Source organism: Carcharodon carcharias, chromosome 13 (genome assembly GCF_017639515.1).
Source record: "Carcharodon carcharias isolate sCarCar2 chromosome 13, sCarCar2.pri, whole genome shotgun sequence".
In the NCBI taxonomy this organism is placed as follows: Eukaryota; Metazoa; Chordata; class Chondrichthyes; order Lamniformes; family Lamnidae; genus Carcharodon; species Carcharodon carcharias.
Window position 1 is genome coordinate 45,910,568 of NC_054479.1, and position 21,646 is coordinate 45,932,213.

The window sequence follows — 21,646 nt, forward strand, 5'->3', positions numbered from 1 at the left end:
TGTCAGCTAACCTAGTGCTCAATCTCACAAAGAACAAGTTCACTGAGGCTCAGGTGACCTACCTAGGACACATGGTGGGTCAACGACAAATACTGCCCAGAGCTGCAAAGCAGTAATACAGATTCCCATTCCCACAACAAAACTGGAAATCATGAGGGATGTGTGGGTTCTATCACAATTGTCTCAAACTTCAGCAATGCAGCAGCCCCACTGACAGACCTACTACAGAAAAAAGCAGAAGTAGCATGGACTGAGAAACAACAGACAGCTTTTGGAAAGCTGAAAGCCATTTTAATAAATTAAGCAGTGTTAGCAGCTCCATGCTTTAGCCAAACATTTAAAGTAGCCACACAAATGGCATTCCACAGTAGAAAAAGAAACTCTAGATTTATTACTGGCTGTCAAACACTTTGTATCCATTTCAGAGACATACCTTAGAGAGGCCACAATGTATACAGACCACAACCCTTTGACATTTGTGGAGAAGTTCAAAACTCAGAATACAAAGTTATTCCATTGGGAGATTGTTTCTCCAACCATATCATCTAAAAAATCACCCACATTGCTGGGAAATTAAATGTGATTGTAGACGCCCTGCTCAGAACTTAAGGAGACCCAGTTCAAACTGATGGGATAATCCAGATGAAGGCTAAGAGTGAATGGAAGCAAACTAGTTCTTTTTTGTACCTTGTAATGAAATGACAGTGAGTTTCATGTTATTTTTCTGAGATTCAAGCGGTGGCACAAGGCTAAGTCGCTTTATTTTTGAAAATATCTTTCAACTGACTGGAAATTTTGCAATTTGAACGGAGACAGAGTAAACTGCTGAAAATATATACCTATATGACATATTGCAAGGTGAAGGTGAGAAACAAACAAATCACCATCAGGGGAGTGTGAAGACAGAGACATCTCCTATAATCCAAACACTCATTGAAACTCATAACTGTCTAAGGAAGAAACATTAAAAATGCAAGGACTGGAAATTGAAACAATAGCTGCCACAGACAGTCATACCAAATACCTCTTGGAAATACACAATTGGTGAAGGAATTCAAGGCAAAGCTGCCCAACCACTTGAGAGAGATTGCAAGCGACACAGGTGGCGCAAGAAAGGAAACAGGCTGAAGGCTGCATGCTCTCCCTCTGCCTCCTTTGGAATAAAGGTGGCGCCCGTTTCGAGAAGCCAACTTTACAAGAAACCTACCAGCAAACCGAGATCTCATAATAATTGCAACATCTACATCTGACCGCATCCAAGAAACCAGCTAACTTAAATTGGCTGCAGGATTTTAAATCTCTTTTTTATTCAGTCATGTGGGCATCACTGGCTAGGCCAGCATTTACTGGCCATCCGTAACTGCCCTCGTTCAGAAGGCATTTAAGAGTCAACCACATTGCTGTGGGTCTGGAGTCACATGTAGGGCTGACCAGGTTGAGGGTGGCAGATTTCCTTCCCAAAAGGACATTAGAGAACCATACGTTTTTTTTTTATTTTTTACAATAATCGACAATGGTTTGTTTCATGGTCATCATTAGACTTTTAATTCCAGATTTTTATTCAACTCAAATTCCACCATCTGCCATGGGGGGGATTTGAACCCATGTCCCCAGAGCATTACACTGGGTCTCTGGATTACTAGTCCAGCGACAATACCACTATGCCATCGCCTCCCCCGTGGACCATCCTGGATATCAAAGAGCATAAAGTAGGATAAGGCAAAAAAGAAAAAGAGAAGCTTATGTTGGATATCTAGAGCTCAATACTGCAGAAAGCCTGCAGGATTATAGAAACAGTAGGGATGAAATCAAGAAAAACAAAGATGGCATGAAAAAATATTAGCAAATAAAATCATGGAAAACCAAAAGATGCTTAATAAATGCATAAAGAGAAAGGGAACAAAGAAAGAAAGAGTAGAGTCAGTAAGAGATAAAAGGGTAGCCAGTTTGTGGAGACAGAAGATGTGGGCAAAGTTCTTAATGAATGCATGTTTCTGTCCACATAAGAGGGGGACAAAGCAGATGCTGTAGTTAAGAAGCAGTGTGAAATACTGAATGAGACAAACATAGTGAGAGGGGGATTTAGCATCTTTGAAAGTGGATAAATCGACAGGCCTGGATGAAATATATCCCAGGCTAAAGAAGCCAGGAAACCAAGAGTGAGGACTCTGACCATCGTTTTCTAATCCTCCCTGGCAGGTGTGCTGCTGAGGTACTGCTTGCACTGTATCATAATTTTAAAAAAAGGGGAAGGGGGAAAATGAGAGGAGGGGTGTACCGAGTAATTAAAGGCAAGTCAGCCTAACTATGGTGGTGGGGAAAATTTTTTTTAAAATTCTGAGACACAGTATAAATCATCATCTAGAGAAGAACAAATTAATCAAGGACAGTCAGCATGGATTTGTTAGCACAAGGTCAGGTCTGACTTGATAGGAGTTTTTGAGGAACTAAAAAACGAATGTCGACGAGGGTAGCACATTTCACACAGTCTACATGCATTTTAGCAAGGCTTTTGACAAGGACAATAGTATCCACCAAGCTGGATGCAAAATTGGCTGTGGGGGGAAGGAAAGGGTAACGCTTGATGCGTGTTTTTGCGACTGGAAGGTTGTTTCCAGTGAGGTTCCATAGGGCTCAGACGAGGTCCTGTGGCACAGCTTTGATCTCCACATCTAAGGAATAATATACTTCCATTAGACATGGTAAAGCAAAGGTTCACTAGAATGTCCTATGTTGGAAGCTGAATAGACTGGGATTAGAAAATCCCATCAAACCATACAAGATTCTGAACAGGCTTGACAGGGTAGACACAGGAGTTTCCCCTAGCTGGGAAATCTAGGACACAGCCTCAGGATAAGGGATTGATCAGTTAGGACTTTTAGGTGTAGAAATTTCTTCTGAGGGCTGAGAGTCTTTCGAATCAACTACCCCGGTGGGTTGAGAATGTTCTATTGAGTATATTTAAGACATATTTTTCAACTCAGCAAGTCAAGAGATATTGGAAGCAAACAGGAAAGTGGAATTGAGGCAAAAGTTCAGCCTACTGAATGGTGAAGCAGGCTGGAGGGCCACATGATCTACTATTGCTTCTATTTCTTATGCTCTTACATGCTTTTGTTTCTCATGCTATAGATCAATAATTTGTCTTTAAATGCAAGAGCCATGATTAAGAAGTATGCAGATGATACAAAAAAGTGGCAAATGCAATTCAATCCATAGAAGTTTAAGAATTCATTTGAGAAGGGCATACAAGGCAAGGGAATGCAAAATAAATGGTAGGATGCTGAAAAGTGTAGAGGAACAGAGGGGCCTTAGAGTGTATGTCCAAAGATAACAAGGCAAGTAGATCAGGCAGTTAAGTTGGCACACATCATACATTCCTTTATTAGCCAAAACAGAGACTGCAAAACAGGGAGGTTATGGCAGAATTGCATAAAACACTAGTTAGGCTGCAGCTAGAGTACTACGTACATCTCTGGTCATCACATTACAGAATGTGATCATATTGGAGAGATCACAGAGGGGATGTTTGAGGATGTTGCCAAGAATGGAGAATTTTTGCTGTAAGGAGAGACTGGATAGCCTGGGTTATTTTCTTCGGACAGAGGCGGTGGAAGGCAGACTTAAATGGAGGTGTATACAAATATCTGGGGACTGAGAAAAGTGGATAACAGAGAAGTCAATAACCTGGGGCATAAATTTAAAGAAACTGACAGATGAATTAGGGAGGTGTTAAAGGGAATATTTTTCACCCAGAGTGCTGTAGGGTTCTGGAACACACTGCTTGAAAGGATGGCATAGGCAGAAACCCTCACTGCATTTAAAAAAACACTCAGTAGAAAATTCCTTAAATGTTGCAACCCAAAGGGCTACAGACCAAGAGCTGGAAAGTGGAATTAGGTTGGATAACTCCTTTGGCTGGCTTGATGCAATGGGCTGAGTGGCCTCCTTCTGTGGCTTAAAATATTTGTTTCTTTGCTAGTTTAGACTTTAAACCTCATTGTAAAGTGAGGACAGTTTAAAGTCCATTAGCTGACCTTTGAGGAACCGGTTAATTAGCTATGAACTAACCACAGTATAAAAAGATATCCCTAGACAAATGGATAACAAATCTAGCATCCAACACAACTAGTCGCATTAAGTGATCCAAAATATTCCTTCCATTAACAAACACAGCATGCCAACACAATACAGAAAAGAGAAAATTTATAATTAAATATTTAAAAAGTTGGAAACGCTTGAAGACTACCTTGGAAAATGCAATAAATTAACTTCAACTGTTTTCTATTTTTAAAATGTAAGGAACTAGCAATATGACTCAGAATTCAAGAGGTTACTAAGCACTGAGTAGTTCACATAGTGACACCTCAATCTACAACCTTTCTCCATCAGTACACAGGGGACTGTTTTAATACCCCACGTCTCCTCAAACTGATGTAGAATCAAGTCTACAAGTCCAAATGCATCATTTCTAATTCAAAATGCATTTCATCCATTTTGTTTTCACTTATGTTAAAGCAATTTGAAGTGCTTGTAAACCATTAAACAGGACACATTAAAACCAAATTACTGGTTTAAAACCCGACCAAGAATTGGCATACAGGAAGGCTGCTCAAGGCAAACCGCACAATGATTTCAAAAAGCATTTCAAGAAATGAATGGGTGACACTGCAGCCAAGAATAGAATGTGTTAGCCTTTAATGCTATTAAAGCATGGAAGAGATTACGTGAATTTTTAAAAAGGTATAGCGTCAGCCAAAGTGCACCATAAATCTGAAAAATGTACTGCACTGTGGCATAGAAAGACCATAAGCACCAATAAAATTAAAATGCACTTCCCTTTTTGACATGAGTGCAGAGTACTTACCAATTTTCATACATAAAGAAATAATGCATAATTTATTACGATTAGATAACCAATTTGGGGAGGGGGTAGAAAAAAGTAAATTTAACTCAATTTATAAATGCTTCAAAAGGGATACTTCTAAATTTACAAATAATTATCAGCTATGAATTCTCAATTTATTCATTTTTAATTCTGAATGCAACAAATAAAGACTATTCACAGTATTCACCAATATATTTTAATCTAGACCCCTCAACCTCTAAATAATCCTGGTGATTTAAATAGCAATTATGCTTATGATGCTGTTACGCTTATGATTTATTTTGAAAAGCAGTCTATATTATTGGGTTGTAGATAAAAATATATATGAGCATTAAGTGGTAGTTACACACTGCGTTGGATATGGGACCACATAATTAGTAAGTCAAATCCAGGACCTAACTATCCTTTTTTAGAATTGTTTAAAAATGTTGATTATACAGGTCCTGAACATGCTGAAGTTTGCTTGATGGATGAAATAATTGATCTGTATATCTATATTACGTTCTTTGAGAACACTCAGATAGACAAGTCAATATTTCAAAACTAGCCTGAACGTGGTGATGAGACTCAGATGATGCCACATCTGGTAAATTTTCATAAGTAGGGTATAACCACAGGGCTTCAATACTTTATACTAAAATTAATGACAAACTAATGCATTATTTATTATTTAAACTGAATTAATTTTCAGTAATTCAAGACTAACTGAGCATACTTTCCTGATCAGTTATAAATAAAGTCCTGAAGTTCTTACCCGCAGAAGCTCCAATGATGTTGGTCGATCTTGTGGAATCTTCTGCAGGCAGTAATCCACAAAATTTCTAAAAAAGTGAGACCTACCAAACATAAATCTGAAATTAGAAGCATTAAAATCTATTTTCAGCAACAATGTGTTCCTGAATTCTTTCACCAGACTATTGCTTTCAGGAATCCCTTCAACAGCATAAGTTTAAACTGTTTTGTCAGTCTTAAGATTACGCAAAATAGGTATCATCCTTAGATTCTCTATTGCCACTATCAAAAATACAAACCATAAGTCACTGTATTCATAAACTGAAATTTAAAATATCTGAGCAGTGGGATAACACCACATACAGGACAAAACAGCAATGACTGCGCAATACACACATTTGGCAAAGATACAGTTGATGTTCTAAGTTATTCAGACAAGTTATTTAAGTTATTTTAAAATTTCTCAAATTAAATATGAGTACCAACACAATTTCAAATCAAAATATTTAAATCTATGCTAATGATTGGCGAAAAAATAAAAATGCGGCTTCATAAATCCATCTAATCAATAGGAACTTACCACTCATTTGATTGAAGTGTTGGAGATTCATTCTGGGCAATGTGATATAAGGCACTCATTGCGTTCATGTTGAACAAAGGTGGCTTGCGTTCAGCTAAGAAAAAGACAACCGTGAGTGCATGTTGAAAAGTTGTCTTATAGTCACACTGGCCAGAAATAAACCCATATGGATAAGAACTGTCGTCATAGAGAGTAATCCTATTTTAAGATCGCCTGTTCAACCGAGTAAAGATCTACTCTATGGTAAACATACAAGGTACAAAGGCTTATTAAGCATTCACAATGTTAAAAAATTTGTATCATATGAACTTAGATTCAAGTTAATTTTGCTCTTTAAACACTGGATCACACATTATAAACAAAATTGAGCAATCATGTTACTGAAATGCAAGAGGAAATGGCAAACTGTGTCTATCAAGTTTACACAAGTTTGTGAAAAGGGCATCTAATGTCCCAACTTGAAGTACAATTTAATTTACTAAAACTAACAGAGCTCAAGGCATTGCTGAAGGCAAGTCAGAGTTTGCACACTTGTGGAAGTGGTAGCAGACACCTCCGTTGAAAGGTTTTGGAAAGAGGTTTGCAAGATCTGTCCTCTAAGGATGAAGTGCTTTCAGTTGGTTCTTCAAAAATAAGCAGTATTTTCCTTATCCTTATTGCAGGTAGATAGAAAAATTTGTTCCCCTTCTATACATGCTTAAAATCTTTGCCTGCAATAAGGAGGAAGCAGATTTTGAACACTGGCCATCACTTACACACACCGCAATAGTTCAAAGGTGGCCATCCACTACTAGTTTCTCAGGGACAACTACCTCCCCCACCATTCTCCCCTATTTGTCAGATTGCTTGTATGATATTCAATACTGTGTAAGCAGAAACTTCCTCCAACCAAATACTCAGAAGACTGAAGTCAATGTCTTTGGTCTCCACCACAAGCTCCAATTCTGAGCAGTCGATTTCATTCATCTTTCTGTCAGCTGTCCAAGGCTGAACCAGACTCTTCACAACCTGGGAAACATACCTGAACCCAAGACGAGCCTCCAACCACATATCTAATCCACCACCAATGCCTTTCTCTTCCATCTCTATAACACTGCCCAGTTCACCACCGTCTCAGCTCACCTGCTACCTAAACTCTTCATCCATATACTTGAAGTCCTTCAAAACTTAATTGCCCAAATCCTAATTTGTACTAAGTCATGGTCATCCATCACTCCTGTGCTTGATCAACACTGCGTTCACAGCCTGAAATTCATCAATTTTAAAATCTCTCATCCTTCTAGCCATATAAACCTCTAGGATCTCTGCACTTATCTAAATTTGGCTTTTTTGTGAATCCCTGATTTTAGTAGCTCCACCATTGGCAGCCATGCCTTCAAGTGCATGGGCATAAAGCTCCTGAATTCCCTCCCTAAACATCTCCAACCCCCCACTCTCCTCCTTTAAGATACTCCTTAATCCAATCTGTCGTATTACCTCATGTGGCTTGGTGTCAAAAGTTGTTTGAGAATGCTCCTGTGAAGCATCTTGGGGATTTTTACTACATTAAAGGACACACACATGCAAACACACCCCTACCTACCTGATGGCCATATTACTTTCTTCCAAATAATTCTGCAACCAAATTTAGTGTTAACAAAAGGTTCAGCTTAATATGCATGTTTACATTCAGAATTTCTCTCTGAGCTCTAAGCAATGTGACAGCACTTCCAGAATTTGCTACTGTTAATAACAGTAAAGAAATGCAGCTAATGAATCCATCTAGAATATATTAGAAAATAAGGAATATCTTGGAATAAGTCATTATTTGTCAGTTTTCTCCTCAGCAGTATACCAAGTACAACTGGGAATATTAGGCACATAAATATACAGCCAAGATGGCAAAAGCAAATATACAGAACCAGGTTCTTGCAGTTTTTGAAGGAGGTATTGAATCAATGACCAATTAGAAGATTTGCAAGGAGTACCCTAAGGTAAAGTTCCGCAGTAGACAAGCTTTACTTGAGGAATCACTTGCGAGCCTCACCTCCCAATAGAAAATTAGTATCTCAAGCGAAAAGTACCACAATTAGCTCTGTTGATGCAAGCAAAAGGAATGTTTAACAACGGAGTACAACTGAACAAAACCTCCAAACGATTGGCTGAATCAGATATCTGCACATAATGAAAGAGTAGGAGTGAATGACAGCAGGATAATTTCCCACAATGTATTCTGGACAGGAAATCTCCCAATTCTTTCACAATTTGCGAAGGAAAATTAAGGACATGGAAGAATTCACCTAATTGTTCCAATGACTGCTCTTACTCCTTAGCAGGAAGTAACCTTCTCCACGAGTTCCTGCCTAAAAGGGAGGTAGCCAGTGACCTTCTGCTCACTTTTGTGCATTCTACAAGATGCTAATTCAAAGTACAGCATCCCCTACATCAAATCTCAATGATCCAGAGAAGGCTTACATAATACCAAATTGCACGGCACTCCCTAGATTTGACAATTATACCTGAGTTGTATTACAAGTAGAAAAATTGTCCGGTAGATTTGGGATGCTGGAATGTCATCATCTCTGGCAAGGGACCAGTGTATAAAATATTCTGCATATTTCTTAGTTGCAGCGTAACACAAATATTTCGCCCTTACCTCTCCTTCCACGAGAAATAGTTAATCATATGAACCATTAAACAGAAAGGAACAAAGAGCTACAAATGGGAACAAAGGAAGATAATCTTTAGGGATTTCCGGGGGTGATGGGACCAGTGCAAAAGCACTCCTAATCAGAAAGGAATGGAATAATAGCAAATTTATTTGTCACTTTCAGAGAATGATCACTTGACAAACAAAAGTCCACACCAACTATCTACATTAGTAAATAATTTACACCCTTCCTAAACAACCTTACCATATTCTATACGGGTAGAACTTACCACTCAATTTTGACACACAATGGTGAAAGAGTGTGCGTAGAATGCTAGAGGAGAATTTGGAATAATGGTCAGGAAATAGCTGTAGGAAAATAATTGGTCCTGAAAGACACAGGAGAGTTCATGCTGAATAAGACAGCAGCCCTTATGGCATGCACTTTAGGCTGCTGAATGTCAGAGAAGAGACAGGCTGAAACACAATTTTCCAATCACCCTCAAATATGCAAACTGTGCCATGAAACTTATAACTTTTCTTTAAAAAGAGAGAGAATTATGTACTTAACTGGTTTGTAGTTAATAGTGTGTCAATTGTGGGCAAATTCAGAGTTCACTATTAGTGAACATTTAGAAATTCGTGGTTTGATCAAAGAGTCTATACAGATTTGTCAAATGATGTTAAAATATAAGCAAAGTACTACAGATGCTGGAAATCTGTAATAAAGGAAAAGGAGTGTTGGAAATAATCAGCTGGTCTGGCAACATCTGTGAAGAGAGCAAGAGTGTTAAACCAAGTCGAATATGACTTCAAGTTCTGAATTCATATTCGACTTGAAATGCTAACTCTGTCTCTCTCCACTGATACTGCCAGACCTGAGTATTTCCAGCACTCTTTATTTATGTTAAATGTTGTTGGACAAATTTGATTTTTTTAAACTAATTAATTGAATAAAGACAGTAGATGTACTGGATCTTGATTTTAGGAAGGAATTCAGTAACATAACTCCAGAGAGCTGTCAAAAAGACATTACGAAGACTACAACAAATTAATATTGCTCTTTGCATGACCATCAGATGGCTCAACGCTTTTTCCGCCAACGAAGTACTTTTTGAAGTGTAGTCATTGTTCTAATTTAGGAAATGAGGCAGCTAATTTGCACTCAGCAAACTCCCAGCAACAGCAATATGATGACCAGATAATCTGTTTTTTACAATGTTGATAGAGAAATAAGTATTGGCCAGGACACCAGAGGTAATTCTACTGCTGTTCTTAAAAAATGTGCCATCGGATTTTGTACATTCACCCAACCAAGCAGATGAGGCCTGGGTTTAAGATCTTATCCAAAAGGCAGCATCTCTGACAGTACAATGCTTCCTTAGTACTGTGTTTGAATGTCAGCCTTGATTATGGTTGAAGAAATGAAACAGCCTGGATAGAAAGTTGGCTGATCAACAGGTGTGTAGCCAATATGTCAAAGTGATGCACCTAAAATTCAGCTAAGAGTTAGCCTGCTTTCAGCTCATGCGCTGGCTAACAGCAAAGTGAAAAGGAGAGCCAAATGCCCAAGTCTCTCCCAGTCAATATGCAGCCTCTCCATCAACAAGTTCTCTGCTGTGCCTCCATGTAGTGACACAGGGAAACTCGAGGTTCCAGGCGAAAGCTTCAGAGAACTCTTGAGGCTATTTGGCTCCCAGACATGCAATGCACAGGCCAACTGCGTGTGGGCATACTCAGGTGCTCACGAACCAACTCGCAGCAATAGGCAAATAGCGTTGTGGACACCTCTGCAGAGATGAAGGCTAAGGCGAAATTTGGAGTGGAGCCAAAAGCAGACTGATGCCTTAATATCATCTTTCCAGTGACTCCTGCAACCAAACCAGTGCCGACGTAATGCTCTGCATTCCTTTGGACCCAATGGGGGAGGTCGAGAGAGAGGGACCCTAACAGTTGGGAAGCCTGGGATCTCAACATTTTGGCCAGGCTGCGTCTGAGGACACACTGGTTTTGCTGAAGAGGGTTAACACAACGCAGGACACAGCAGGTATAAATAATAAGCCTAACTTAATTGGCATAGAGAATGGTGCTGAGAATGAGCGCTCTGGGCTTCCTCTACCTGTCTGAACATCGCATCTCACTGGTCAACTATTGCCCACCTCAAGCCAGGCAGCCCCCAGCTGGTAAGGTGTTGGCAACCACGGTGCACTTATTTCAACAGGTACTTGGAACTAAGAGTCGCCGTCAACAAGTAAACAGCATTCATCACATCAGACAAACCAACAAAAAGATAACCAGCTTTTCAATGGGGGAGCTGAAACATCAGGATCATGAGGAACTGAAAGATAAATTGGAGCTAGTCGATAAACCCCCCCCCCCCCAATAAATTGGAGCTAGTCGATAACCCCCACCCCCCCAATAAAACAGCTGTGATCAACATAGAACTTGAGGTTGAACTTTGACATTGCTTCCCTATGAGAGCTGAGTCATTAAGAGTGGACAATGAAGAAAAACACTACACGTTCATCTGGCAGGGGAACAATTTAGAGGAAATGTGTAAGCAGGGTGTAAGCTTTGCTCTTCTCTATGCTAGAACTCCTCACAAATGGTTTGGGACATGTTCCCTCCATTTCCTCCAAACTCAAAAAGGGCCAGTTATCATGAGTATCTAAGCACCACACTGCTCCACTACTGAGACAAAAGACCAGTTCTACAAGAAGCTTGACGCTATCAGCAGAAATCCTGAGACAGAACATCTCTACTACTGGGGAATTTCACCTCAGTGGGTGTGGACCATGAGGCATGGCCTACTTGCCTCTCACATCATGGCGTGGTAAAGATAAGCAAAAGGACAAAGGCTACTTGAGCTTTGCTGAAACCGTGTGAGCTTTATGTAACTAACTTTTCTTCCCCAAAAATAAACCACGCTACAAGGTACCCTGGAGACATCCAAGGTCATGAAGTTGGCACCAGCTGAATCTGATCACAACCAGATGTGACACATCCTCAATACCTACAGCTAGGTGACACAGATCGCTCTCCGATTTGCACTAGGCCCAAGATGCAACCTTGAAGCTTTTCCATTCAAAGCATAAAACTGCCCATGCATCAAGGTCAGCAATACTGCCTACGCAGGTAAGAAACAACAATTCCTCAACTCCACTGAACTCTCATGCATTCCCACCCAGATTGCAGAAGCAAAACAAACATACTTTGAGATACCATTTATAATACTGCACTCTTAACTTCTAATAAACTTGGATGAATAACCTCTTGCCATTTGGCACGTGCTCCAGAATATGTGAAGAGTCATAGGGAATGGATCTTTACCCAAGACACTGGCATTCAAGGTTGGTGCATAAGCACAAATATTGTTGACAGAGCCGCCATCAGATTACAGATGCAGAAAGATGAGGCATTCAGAACATGCTACTGGTGGCTGACTACTGATTGCAAAGCCTACATCATGCTCACAGCAAACTCCTGCATTCTTGTCATGCCCCATAGCATTAAAAGGTGTAGTTAGCCTCACATATAGAGCCAGTGTTGACTAAATTGGTCTCTTACAAAGCAGCAATGTCAACATCAAACTTGCATAGCTCATGGTCAATCTGAATCTTCAGTGCATCCAGAAGTGCAGTTTGGTTTCTGTGCTGGCAGATCTACAGTGGTCATGATCTTTTCCATACACCACCGACAAGAGGTGTAGAGAATAGGATACACTTCTTTACTTCACTTTCATAGATTTCACTAAAGCATTTAACACCATCAGCAGGGCAGGACGTTACAAGATTTGAGAAAATTGGCTGTGCACAAAAGCTCCTTCGTCTCATCTGCTCCTTTCATGACAGCATGCACTGCACAATTTGACAGCACCACTTCTGACAGTTTCAGGGTGAAGAATAGAGTGAAACAGGGTGCATCCTAGACCCCACTTTGTTTGGTATAACTTCTTCTCCATGTGCCTAACCTTTGCCTTCTCTACAGATATGGAAGGAATGTACCTGCATATTAGGTCAGATGATAAGCTCTACAGTCTGTCCAGACTGAAATCAAAGACAAAAATACAGCACATACAGAGAACTCCTCCATGCTGAGATGTTGCACTAGTCACTCACAAGAAACTCCGTGACAAGGACTCGTGGATTGTCTCTCCCATGCATGTAACTTATTCTCCCTTACTCTAAGCATCAATAAAACCATGATTATGGGACAGGGTGTCACATCTCTGTCTTTGCTCAAACTAAACACCACCCTGCTCAAAATGGTTGGCAAATTCTGCTACCTTGGGCTCATGGCGACAGAACCTTTCTTATGATGCCACACTCGATAGATGTATAGGGTAAGCAGCCACCACCTTTGGCAGACTCACGAAACATGCAAGAAACAACATTAATCTCACTCTTAAGACCAAGATGTTGGTTTATGAGACCTGTGTTCTCAGCATTCTGTTGTATAACTGTGAGGTATGGACAACTTACAGCTACCAAAAAAGGAGGCTGAACAATTTTCACATCCATTGCTTGTTGTGCATTTTCGGCATGGAAGGACAAAAACCACAAATGCAACAGTCCTCTCAAAGGCAAATCTCCCAAGTACGCTAGCACTCATCAAGCAGGGGGGACTTTATGGTTCAGGCGCACTCGCAGGACAGAAGGCAAACGCATTCCCAAGAATTTTCTACATGGTGAGATAGCTGGAACCAGAAGGATAGTAGGGCACCCAAAGCATCACTTCTAGAATGCTTGTAAGCATGACATGAAGACTCTAAATATCGATTTTCACCTCTGGGGGAGGCTAGCCAATAACAAAGGGAATTGTGAAATCATCTGTGGGCCTGCATTAGCCGCTGATCATCATGGTAACACAAGTGACTTGACAACAGATACCACTGAAAACAACCCACACTAAGACCCAACACCCATCTTGCAGGACCAGCCTCCTGGAGCCATCAGCAAAAATGCACCATGTGAAGCGCTCTCATCCATAACGGATATGCTGCATATGCGTCAGCTTACATCATGGAAGCATGCCAATGACGACAACTTACAGGAAGAATGGAAAATGCTGACTGGCTCAAGTCTAACATCACTGTAACTGAACTTGTCACTGAAGTAATTAATGAGAGCAGATCACTTGACAAGAGAGATCTGGCAAGAAGATTCTGAATGCATTAAGAGCTGCTCAAAGCTGCTAGCTGCTGCAACAATGACTACTGGTTACAACTTTTGTCAGAATATCCAGATGGCCTCAGATACAAGGAACCCTAGGGGAATGTAATGATGGGATCCAAAAAAAAAAAACAAGGTCCATCAACAAAGAGAACAGCTCCATTGAAAACTAAGAGAGGTGAAGTCATCAGTGACTGCAATAAAATGGAGAGATGGGTGGAACACCACCTCGATCGAGTTACTCCACGAGAAACACGGTCACTGAGGAAGCCCTAGACACAATAGAGACAATGTCATGGAACAGCTTGATGCCAAACCCACAGTGGAGGAGCTTAGCAAACTATTGACTTGCTTGTCATCGACCACCACCCAAAGTGTACGATTTAAATTGCATTTTCGGATGGTTCCCAGCACAACTTCTGGGCAATTGCCGTGCAAACCCTTACCTGTGAACTTCTGACGGGGATTCTCCAGTGCATCTTTGGGGTACCCTCCCAAATCCAACAGCAGGAGCACGGAAGTTACTACTCAATGTCTTCATTAACCTCACCAAGACGTTTGATCATGTGAGCAGAGGCAGTCTATTTAAGCTGAAGAAAATCATCTGCCCCCTTAAGCTGCTCGCTGTGATCTTCTTTCTATAATGAGTGGCAAAGTCAGCTATGATGGGGCAACATTGAAACACTTCGAGGTCTGCGGTGGGGTCAAACAAATTCCATCCTGGTGCCTACACTGGCATATTCTTTTTACTGTTTTCACATGCATTCAGTTAATCTACAGAGGGCATCTACTTAAATACCAGAACTGATGGTAAACTGTTCGGTCTTGTCCATCTGATGGTAAACTGTTCAGCCTTGTCCACCTGAGATCAAGACAAGTGTGCCAAGTCCTTACAGCAACTCTTATACTGATAACATTGAACTAGCATGCCATAACCAGGTGTACCTTCACAGCAAATTGACAGATTCTCTCACACCTGGAAAGAGTTTAGTTTACCATCAGCATCGGGGGCCTCATATCCAGAGCATCGCCATATCATGGTCAATCAGCATTGATAATGTGACATTGGAGGAAATAGGCTCCACACCACCAGCATCTGTCACTTGACGCTGAAATCAACACATATTGCAAAAAACTGCAGCTGTTATGTCCAAGCTTTGGGTAGAACAGCAGCAACCTGACAGAGGATACCAAACTGCGAGTCTACAGAGTCTGAATCCTCAGTACACTCCTCTACAGTGGAGAGACCTGGACAATACACGTAGACAGGAGGAAGGGCCAAACAGTTTCTACCTTTGCTGTTGCAGATGTTTTCTTGGCAGGAAAAGGTCTCCGATTCAGAGGTCCTAGGAGTGTGCTAATTCCATCAGCATACACTCATTACTGCAATAGTTCATCTGCAATAGCTCAGCCACATTCACCAGATGGAATTCGGCCATATACGTTCCATACGGTGAACTGGTCACCAACTGCTGCATGTCCTTACCTCTGTTACAAGGACATCTCTAAGTGGAATGTGAAGATGGTGGGTATGGACAAAGACAATTGGGAGACAGCCACTAATGACCAGGATCTACCAGAGACTGACTGTTTGAAGGGGCTTCAGAAGGGGAGAGGAGAAACAGACAGCTCAGTTGGCTGAGAAAACGGTCCAGAGAAAACAGAAGTCAGCAATTCCTGCATCTTCTCAGCTCACTGCTGTCATCTTCAGTAAGTGTGGGAGACACTGCCATGTGAGAGGAGCCACACTAGGTGACAATTAACAGAGATAACCACAAAGGGGCAAAACCATTGTCTCAAGACAAAAGGCTCATAAGGGTGAATAAGAATCAGAAAATAGTATTGCTCAGGTTGGAGAAGGGCTGGAAGTGGTATACCTTAGAGGTCAATACTTGGACCTGGGCATAGGGATCACAACCTTGAAATTAGTGGATGAAACTAGAGGCTTGGCAAACAGTGACAACATTGTAAAAGATTATGGCACACAGGTTAGAACAGATTAATGTAGATAAGCATGAAGTAATACTTTTTGAGGGGAGAAATAAGGAATTGAAGCATATGATGGATATGAACAGAGTTCAAACATGTAACTCCATGAAAGTGAAAATGGCGGTAATGTAATTTTATGACTGTATTTTGGGTTTTAGAAATGGAGAAAGAGAATTAGAAGTAAAAAGGGAACAGTTAAGGGTACTGCAACAGTTTTGGGCGTCCCATTACAAAAATGGCTAAAGCCAAAGAGAACATGCAGCATTGGTTCAACCTTGTTGATGGATTTTAATATGAAAGATTTTGATCTGACAAATAGGGAAAGGCCATATTCCCAGGAAAAATGAGACCAGGAATCATCATTCACACCAAGAGTTAGATTGGGAGATTTTTTTTTTTTAAACGTGTTGCTTTTTGGACTATGGAATACTTTGCAGACAGAGCAGTTAGGACCAACACCACTGCATCTTTTAAAAAGGGCAATTGGGTTAAGATCTGAAACATAGTAATGAAACTGAGTTGATCAAACACTACTTAGCTCCCGTCCTTGTAATAGCAAATCTTAGGAGCACCAGACTCAGAATCACAGAGCAGAAGAGGCCCTTCAGCCCATCGAGTCTGCACCGAAACGTGAGAAACACCTGACCTACCTACCTAACACCATTTACCAGCACTTGGCCCATAGCCTTGAATGTTATGACGTGCTAAGTGCTCATCCAGGTACTTTTTAAAGGATGTGAGGCAACCCGCCTCCACCACCCTCCCAAGGCAGTGCATTCTAGACCATCACCACCCTACAGGTTAAAAAGTTTTTCCTCACATCGCCCCTAAAACTCCTGCCCCTCACCTTGAACTTATGCGCCCTTGTGACTGACCCTTCAACTAAGGGGAACAGCTGTTCCCTATCCACCCTGTCCATGCCCCTCAATCTTGTACACCTCGATCAGGTTGCCCCTCAGTCTTCTCTGTTCCAACGAAAACAACCCAAGTCTATCCAACCTCTCTTCATAATTTAAATGTTTCATCCCAAGCAACATCCTGGTGAATCTCCTCTGCACCCCCTCCAGTGCAATCATGCCCTTCCTATAATGTGGCAACCAGAACTGCACACAGTACTCCAGCTGTGGCCTCACCAAGATTCTATACACATCCAACATGACCTCCCTACTTTTGTAATCTATGCCTCGATTAATAAAGGCAAGTGTCCCATATGCCTTCTTCACCACCCCACAAACATGCCCCTCTGTCTTTAGAGATCTATGGACATACACGCCAAGGTCGCTTTGTTCCTCAGAACTTCCTAGTGTCATGCCATTCATTGAATACTTGCTTGTCAAATTACTCCTTCCAATTGTATCACCTCACACTTTTCAGGGTTAAATTGCATCTGCCACTTATCTGCCCATTTGACCATCCCGTCTAAATCTTCCTGTAGCCCAAGACACTCAACCTCACTGTTAACCACCCGGCCAATCTTTGTGTCACTCGCAAACTTACTAATCCTACCCCCCCACATAATCATCTATGTCGTTTATATAAATGACAAATAATAGGGGACTCAGCATAGATCCATGGGTACGCCAGTGGACATTGGCTTCCAGTCACTAAAGCATCCTTCTGTCATTACCCTCTGCCTCCTACAACTAAGCCAATTTTGAATCCACCTTATAAAATTACCCTGTATCCAATGTGCATTTGCCTTCTTTATAAGTCTCCCATGTGGGACCTGGTCAAAGGCTTTGCTGAAATCCATATAAACTACATCAAGTGCACTACCCTCAACTATACCTCCGGTCACCTCCTCAAAAAATTCAATCAAATTTGTAAGGCAAGACCTCCCTCTGACAAAGCCATGCTGACTATCCCTGATCAAACCCTGCCTCTCCATGTGGAGATAGATACTCTCCTTCAGAACTTTCTCCAATAGCTTCCCTACCACTGACATGAGACTCACTGGCCTCTAGTTCCCTGGCTTATCTTTACACCCATCTTAAATAGCAGAACCACATTAGCTGTTCTCCAGTCCTTTGGCACCTCCCCCGTGGCCAGAAAGGAATTAAAAATTTGGGTCAGAGCCCCTGCGATCACCATCAGTAGTCTCCATCAGCAGTCTGGGACACAAATCATCTGGACCTGAAGATTTGCCCGCTTTTAAGCCTGCCAAAACCTCCAATACCTTGTCACTCCCTATATCAATTTGCTTAAGAACCTCGCAGTCTCTCTCCCCGAGTTCGATACCTTCATCCACATTCTCTTGGGTGAAGATGGACGTGAAGTATTCATTCAACACTCTAGCCATGTCCTCTGGCTCCACCGATAGATTGCCCCCTTGGTCCCTTATGGGCCCTACTCTTTCCCTGGTTATCCTCTTCCCATTGATATACTTATAGAATATTTTGGGATTTTCCCTACTCTTACCAGCCAGAGCTTTCTCATATCCACTCTTTGCTCTCCTAATTGCTTTCTTAAGCTCCACCCTGCACTGTCTGTACTCCGCTAATGCCTCTGCTGATTTGCTTCCCTTGTACCTACTAAAAGCCTCTCTTTTCCTTCTCATTGTAACCTGAATATCTCTGGTCATCCATGGTTCTCTGGGCTTGTTACTCCTTCCTATCACCCTAGAGGGAACATGTTGAACCTATACCCTCCCCATTTCCTTTTTGAACATCCCCCACTGTTCTCTGTAGATTTCCCCACAAGTAACTGTTCCCAGTCTACCTTGGCCAGATCCTACCTTATTTTACTAAAATCCACTCTTCCCCCAATCCAAAACATTTTTCTGCAACTTGTCGATTTCTTTGTCCATAACAAACTTAAAACTGTACCATGTTGTGGTCGCTATCACTAAAATGCTCACCCACCACCACCTCAGCCACCTATCAAGCTTCATTTCCCAGAACTAGGTCCAGCAATGCACCTTGCCATTAGAGTCAGTATTCAAAACCAAATGCCAGCAGATAAAATTTAGTTATAATAGTGTGTTAATTAAAAATATCAGCATCTTTCCAATGAGTCTATGATAAATTCATCAATATGTAGAATCAAGACTGATCCTTATAGCAGTGCAATTCAAGAAGTGCTGGGTGTTCCAGAATGAAAGAAAAACGAGACATATTTCGTTCAAGTAGAAATCTGGAGATGGATCCACAGGACATATTGTAACAATGCAGTGCCGTCAACACTAGCTGTCTAATAGACAGGAGAGAAAAAATGCTGGATGATCTGATAATTATTTAGGAACATTACCCAAAGATGCTGAATAATTTTAATTGTTAGATTCTCTGACATTTTGAGAAAAATAGTTTACTGAATATTGGGCAAATTCTTCACTCAGCTTTTGAACAATAGATGGTCTGCCAATACAAATTAATTGATACAAGGCTTCTGGTAAATTAAAATCATGACTATTTAAGGATGGCATAGCAAAAAAATGTTTGCATATCACTGCAGGAAAGTACAAACCAAGTTCAATGGATGTTATCCCAAGAGACCAGACATCTACTTTTCCATCATATTGTCCTTCATCCATTGCAAGGATCACTTCTGGCGCCATCCTGTTAAACATACACATAGTTAAAAAAAATATAAATCTATATTCTCAAATACATTTACTGGTACAGCTGACAAAATCTCAAAGCTAAATACTGACTAAAGGACTACCATACTATTTCACAAATCCACGAGTTAAGTCAGGCAATCAAGGCAATATGTTACCCAAAAAAACTTGACAGGAAAAGCACATCAGGATTGTCATGACAAACCTTTCCCCATTACTAAACGCAGTTAAAGCAACCAACAAAACTTAAGTATACCAGGTTACTCCTTTCAATTGTACAATTCCCCACTATCACTTTACTCAAGATCAACTTAATTTACACAGAATTGTGATTCAACCTAGGACCTTCCTTATCTGTAGGGTTATTAGGACAGCCTGAACATCCAATTTCTAATAACTCCTATAATACAAACAGTCATGTTTTTCTGGAGTTACAATACAAGAATATGGTGTGTGTACCGAGGCTGGGCCAAGGGTCTAAGGCATTGCTGCTATTTCTCTTAAAGGAGGCAACTTCTTATTTAAATGTTTTTTAAATTTCAACTTACCAGTAAGGCGTCCCTACAAACGAGTTAGCAGGAGATACTATAGAGGCAGATCCAAAATCAGCCAGTTTGACTTGCCCTGGTTCAGTTAATAAAATGTTTCCTGCCTTTATATCTCTGCAAAAAAACAAAATCATTGAAATTGCCACATATCTGATCATGCAAAAAGCTTAACTTTTAATTTCGCCAGCCTTGGTTTGAGTCAGAAAATCTCAGGTTCAAGTTTAAGTCCCGGTCCAGAGATTTAAGCACATAGTCCAGGCTGATATTTTAGTTCAGTGCCAAGAGAAAGCTGTTTTTCAGATGAGATGAAAAACCAAGGATCCATCTGTCCTCTCAACGATCCCATGGCACTATCTGAAGCAAAGCAACGATATTTTCTCAGTATATTTGGTCAAAACTAGGCCATCAACTAACACTACAGAATCAGATTATCTGGTCATTTATCTCACTTATGTTTGTGGAACCCTAATATCTGCAGATTGGCTGATTAAGTTGTCCACGAGACTACACTTCAGAACTACTTCAACGACTGTAAAACACTTTTCGGCCATCCTTTCAGCATGAAAAATGTATATAATACAGGTTCTCACAAGCTCAAAAAAATCTCACGATACTGAGAGATGCCAAAAACGTGTTCAAAATCTAGAATCACAAACCAGAATTTTTTGAATTTGGAAGCAGATTCCATGAATTTGACAAACACTTCGTCAATTGATTTTTTAAAACTATTTATATAAAACTACAAAATATAAATTACAAACACAGATCATTTTTAATTAAAATGGGAGGAAAGAACAAGGACAATTACAAGTTTAAAAGAGATTAGGCTAGCTAGGTGTATATTCAAAGCTACTGCCCACACAAAAAGCTGGGCATTAAACTAAAGCTCTGCTTTGGAACTTCAAGCTCTGATTTCTCTCTCAAACTCAAATAAAATAAACTTTCCACCATGTAATTTAAATCTCTTGCTTTGAGTTCTCAGGGTTCCTGCTTCTGATTCCTAATATCTCAGCTGCAGCGATTACCTTTAGACTAGACAGAGAACAGGGGTTAAAGGGGAAAAATCACTTTTCCTGCTCGCTGTCAATGATTCTTGATCGATATACCAAATGATTGGGTCCAGCTACAAAACATCTGTGATGGAACAGTTTGCTAACACTCATTGCCCAGATAACAAATTATGGATGGTACCGGGGACAAAGTACCAGAACTTTTACCCAAAGATCCACAGCTCCGCCATGAATGAGTGCCTTCAGCAAAGTCAAAGGGAATGAAACGGAGAAAAGAAAAATAAAATAAAATCTTTATCGACTACAATGAAATTAAAATGTACAGGGTAGCAACTGTAAAATTCATAGAAAACAGACACCATGATATACAAAGTTCATCCATTGCACTGCCTTCAATTTCAGCAGTGGCAGCAGGAATGGAAATTCTAGAAAAGGTAAATTTTAATTCTGTTACTCCAAGAATTTCTGACTGTGATAATAAAAAGAGGTGAGAGAGAAATCCAGAATTTTACTGAGCTTCTTGATTGAGTTTTTTGAAGAGGT

General features: G+C 40.6%; 1 protein-coding gene across 1 annotated transcript in view; it reads right to left on the reverse strand.

The window, feature by feature from the left end:
- The window catches only part of taok3a (TAO kinase 3a), a 108,920-nt gene that overhangs the window by 27,978 nt on the left and 59,296 nt on the right, over positions 1 to 21,646 (reverse strand). The window contains exons 8-11 of the mRNA XM_041203056.1: positions 20,094 to 20,207; positions 19,452 to 19,543; positions 6,201 to 6,294; positions 5,643 to 5,724 (exon numbers count right to left, since the gene is read on the reverse strand). Of these exons, the coding sequence (XP_041058990.1) occupies positions 5,643 to 5,724; positions 6,201 to 6,294; positions 19,452 to 19,543; positions 20,094 to 20,207 (382 nt within the window). The remainder of the gene's footprint in view (positions 1 to 5,642; positions 5,725 to 6,200; positions 6,295 to 19,451; positions 19,544 to 20,093; positions 20,208 to 21,646) is intronic.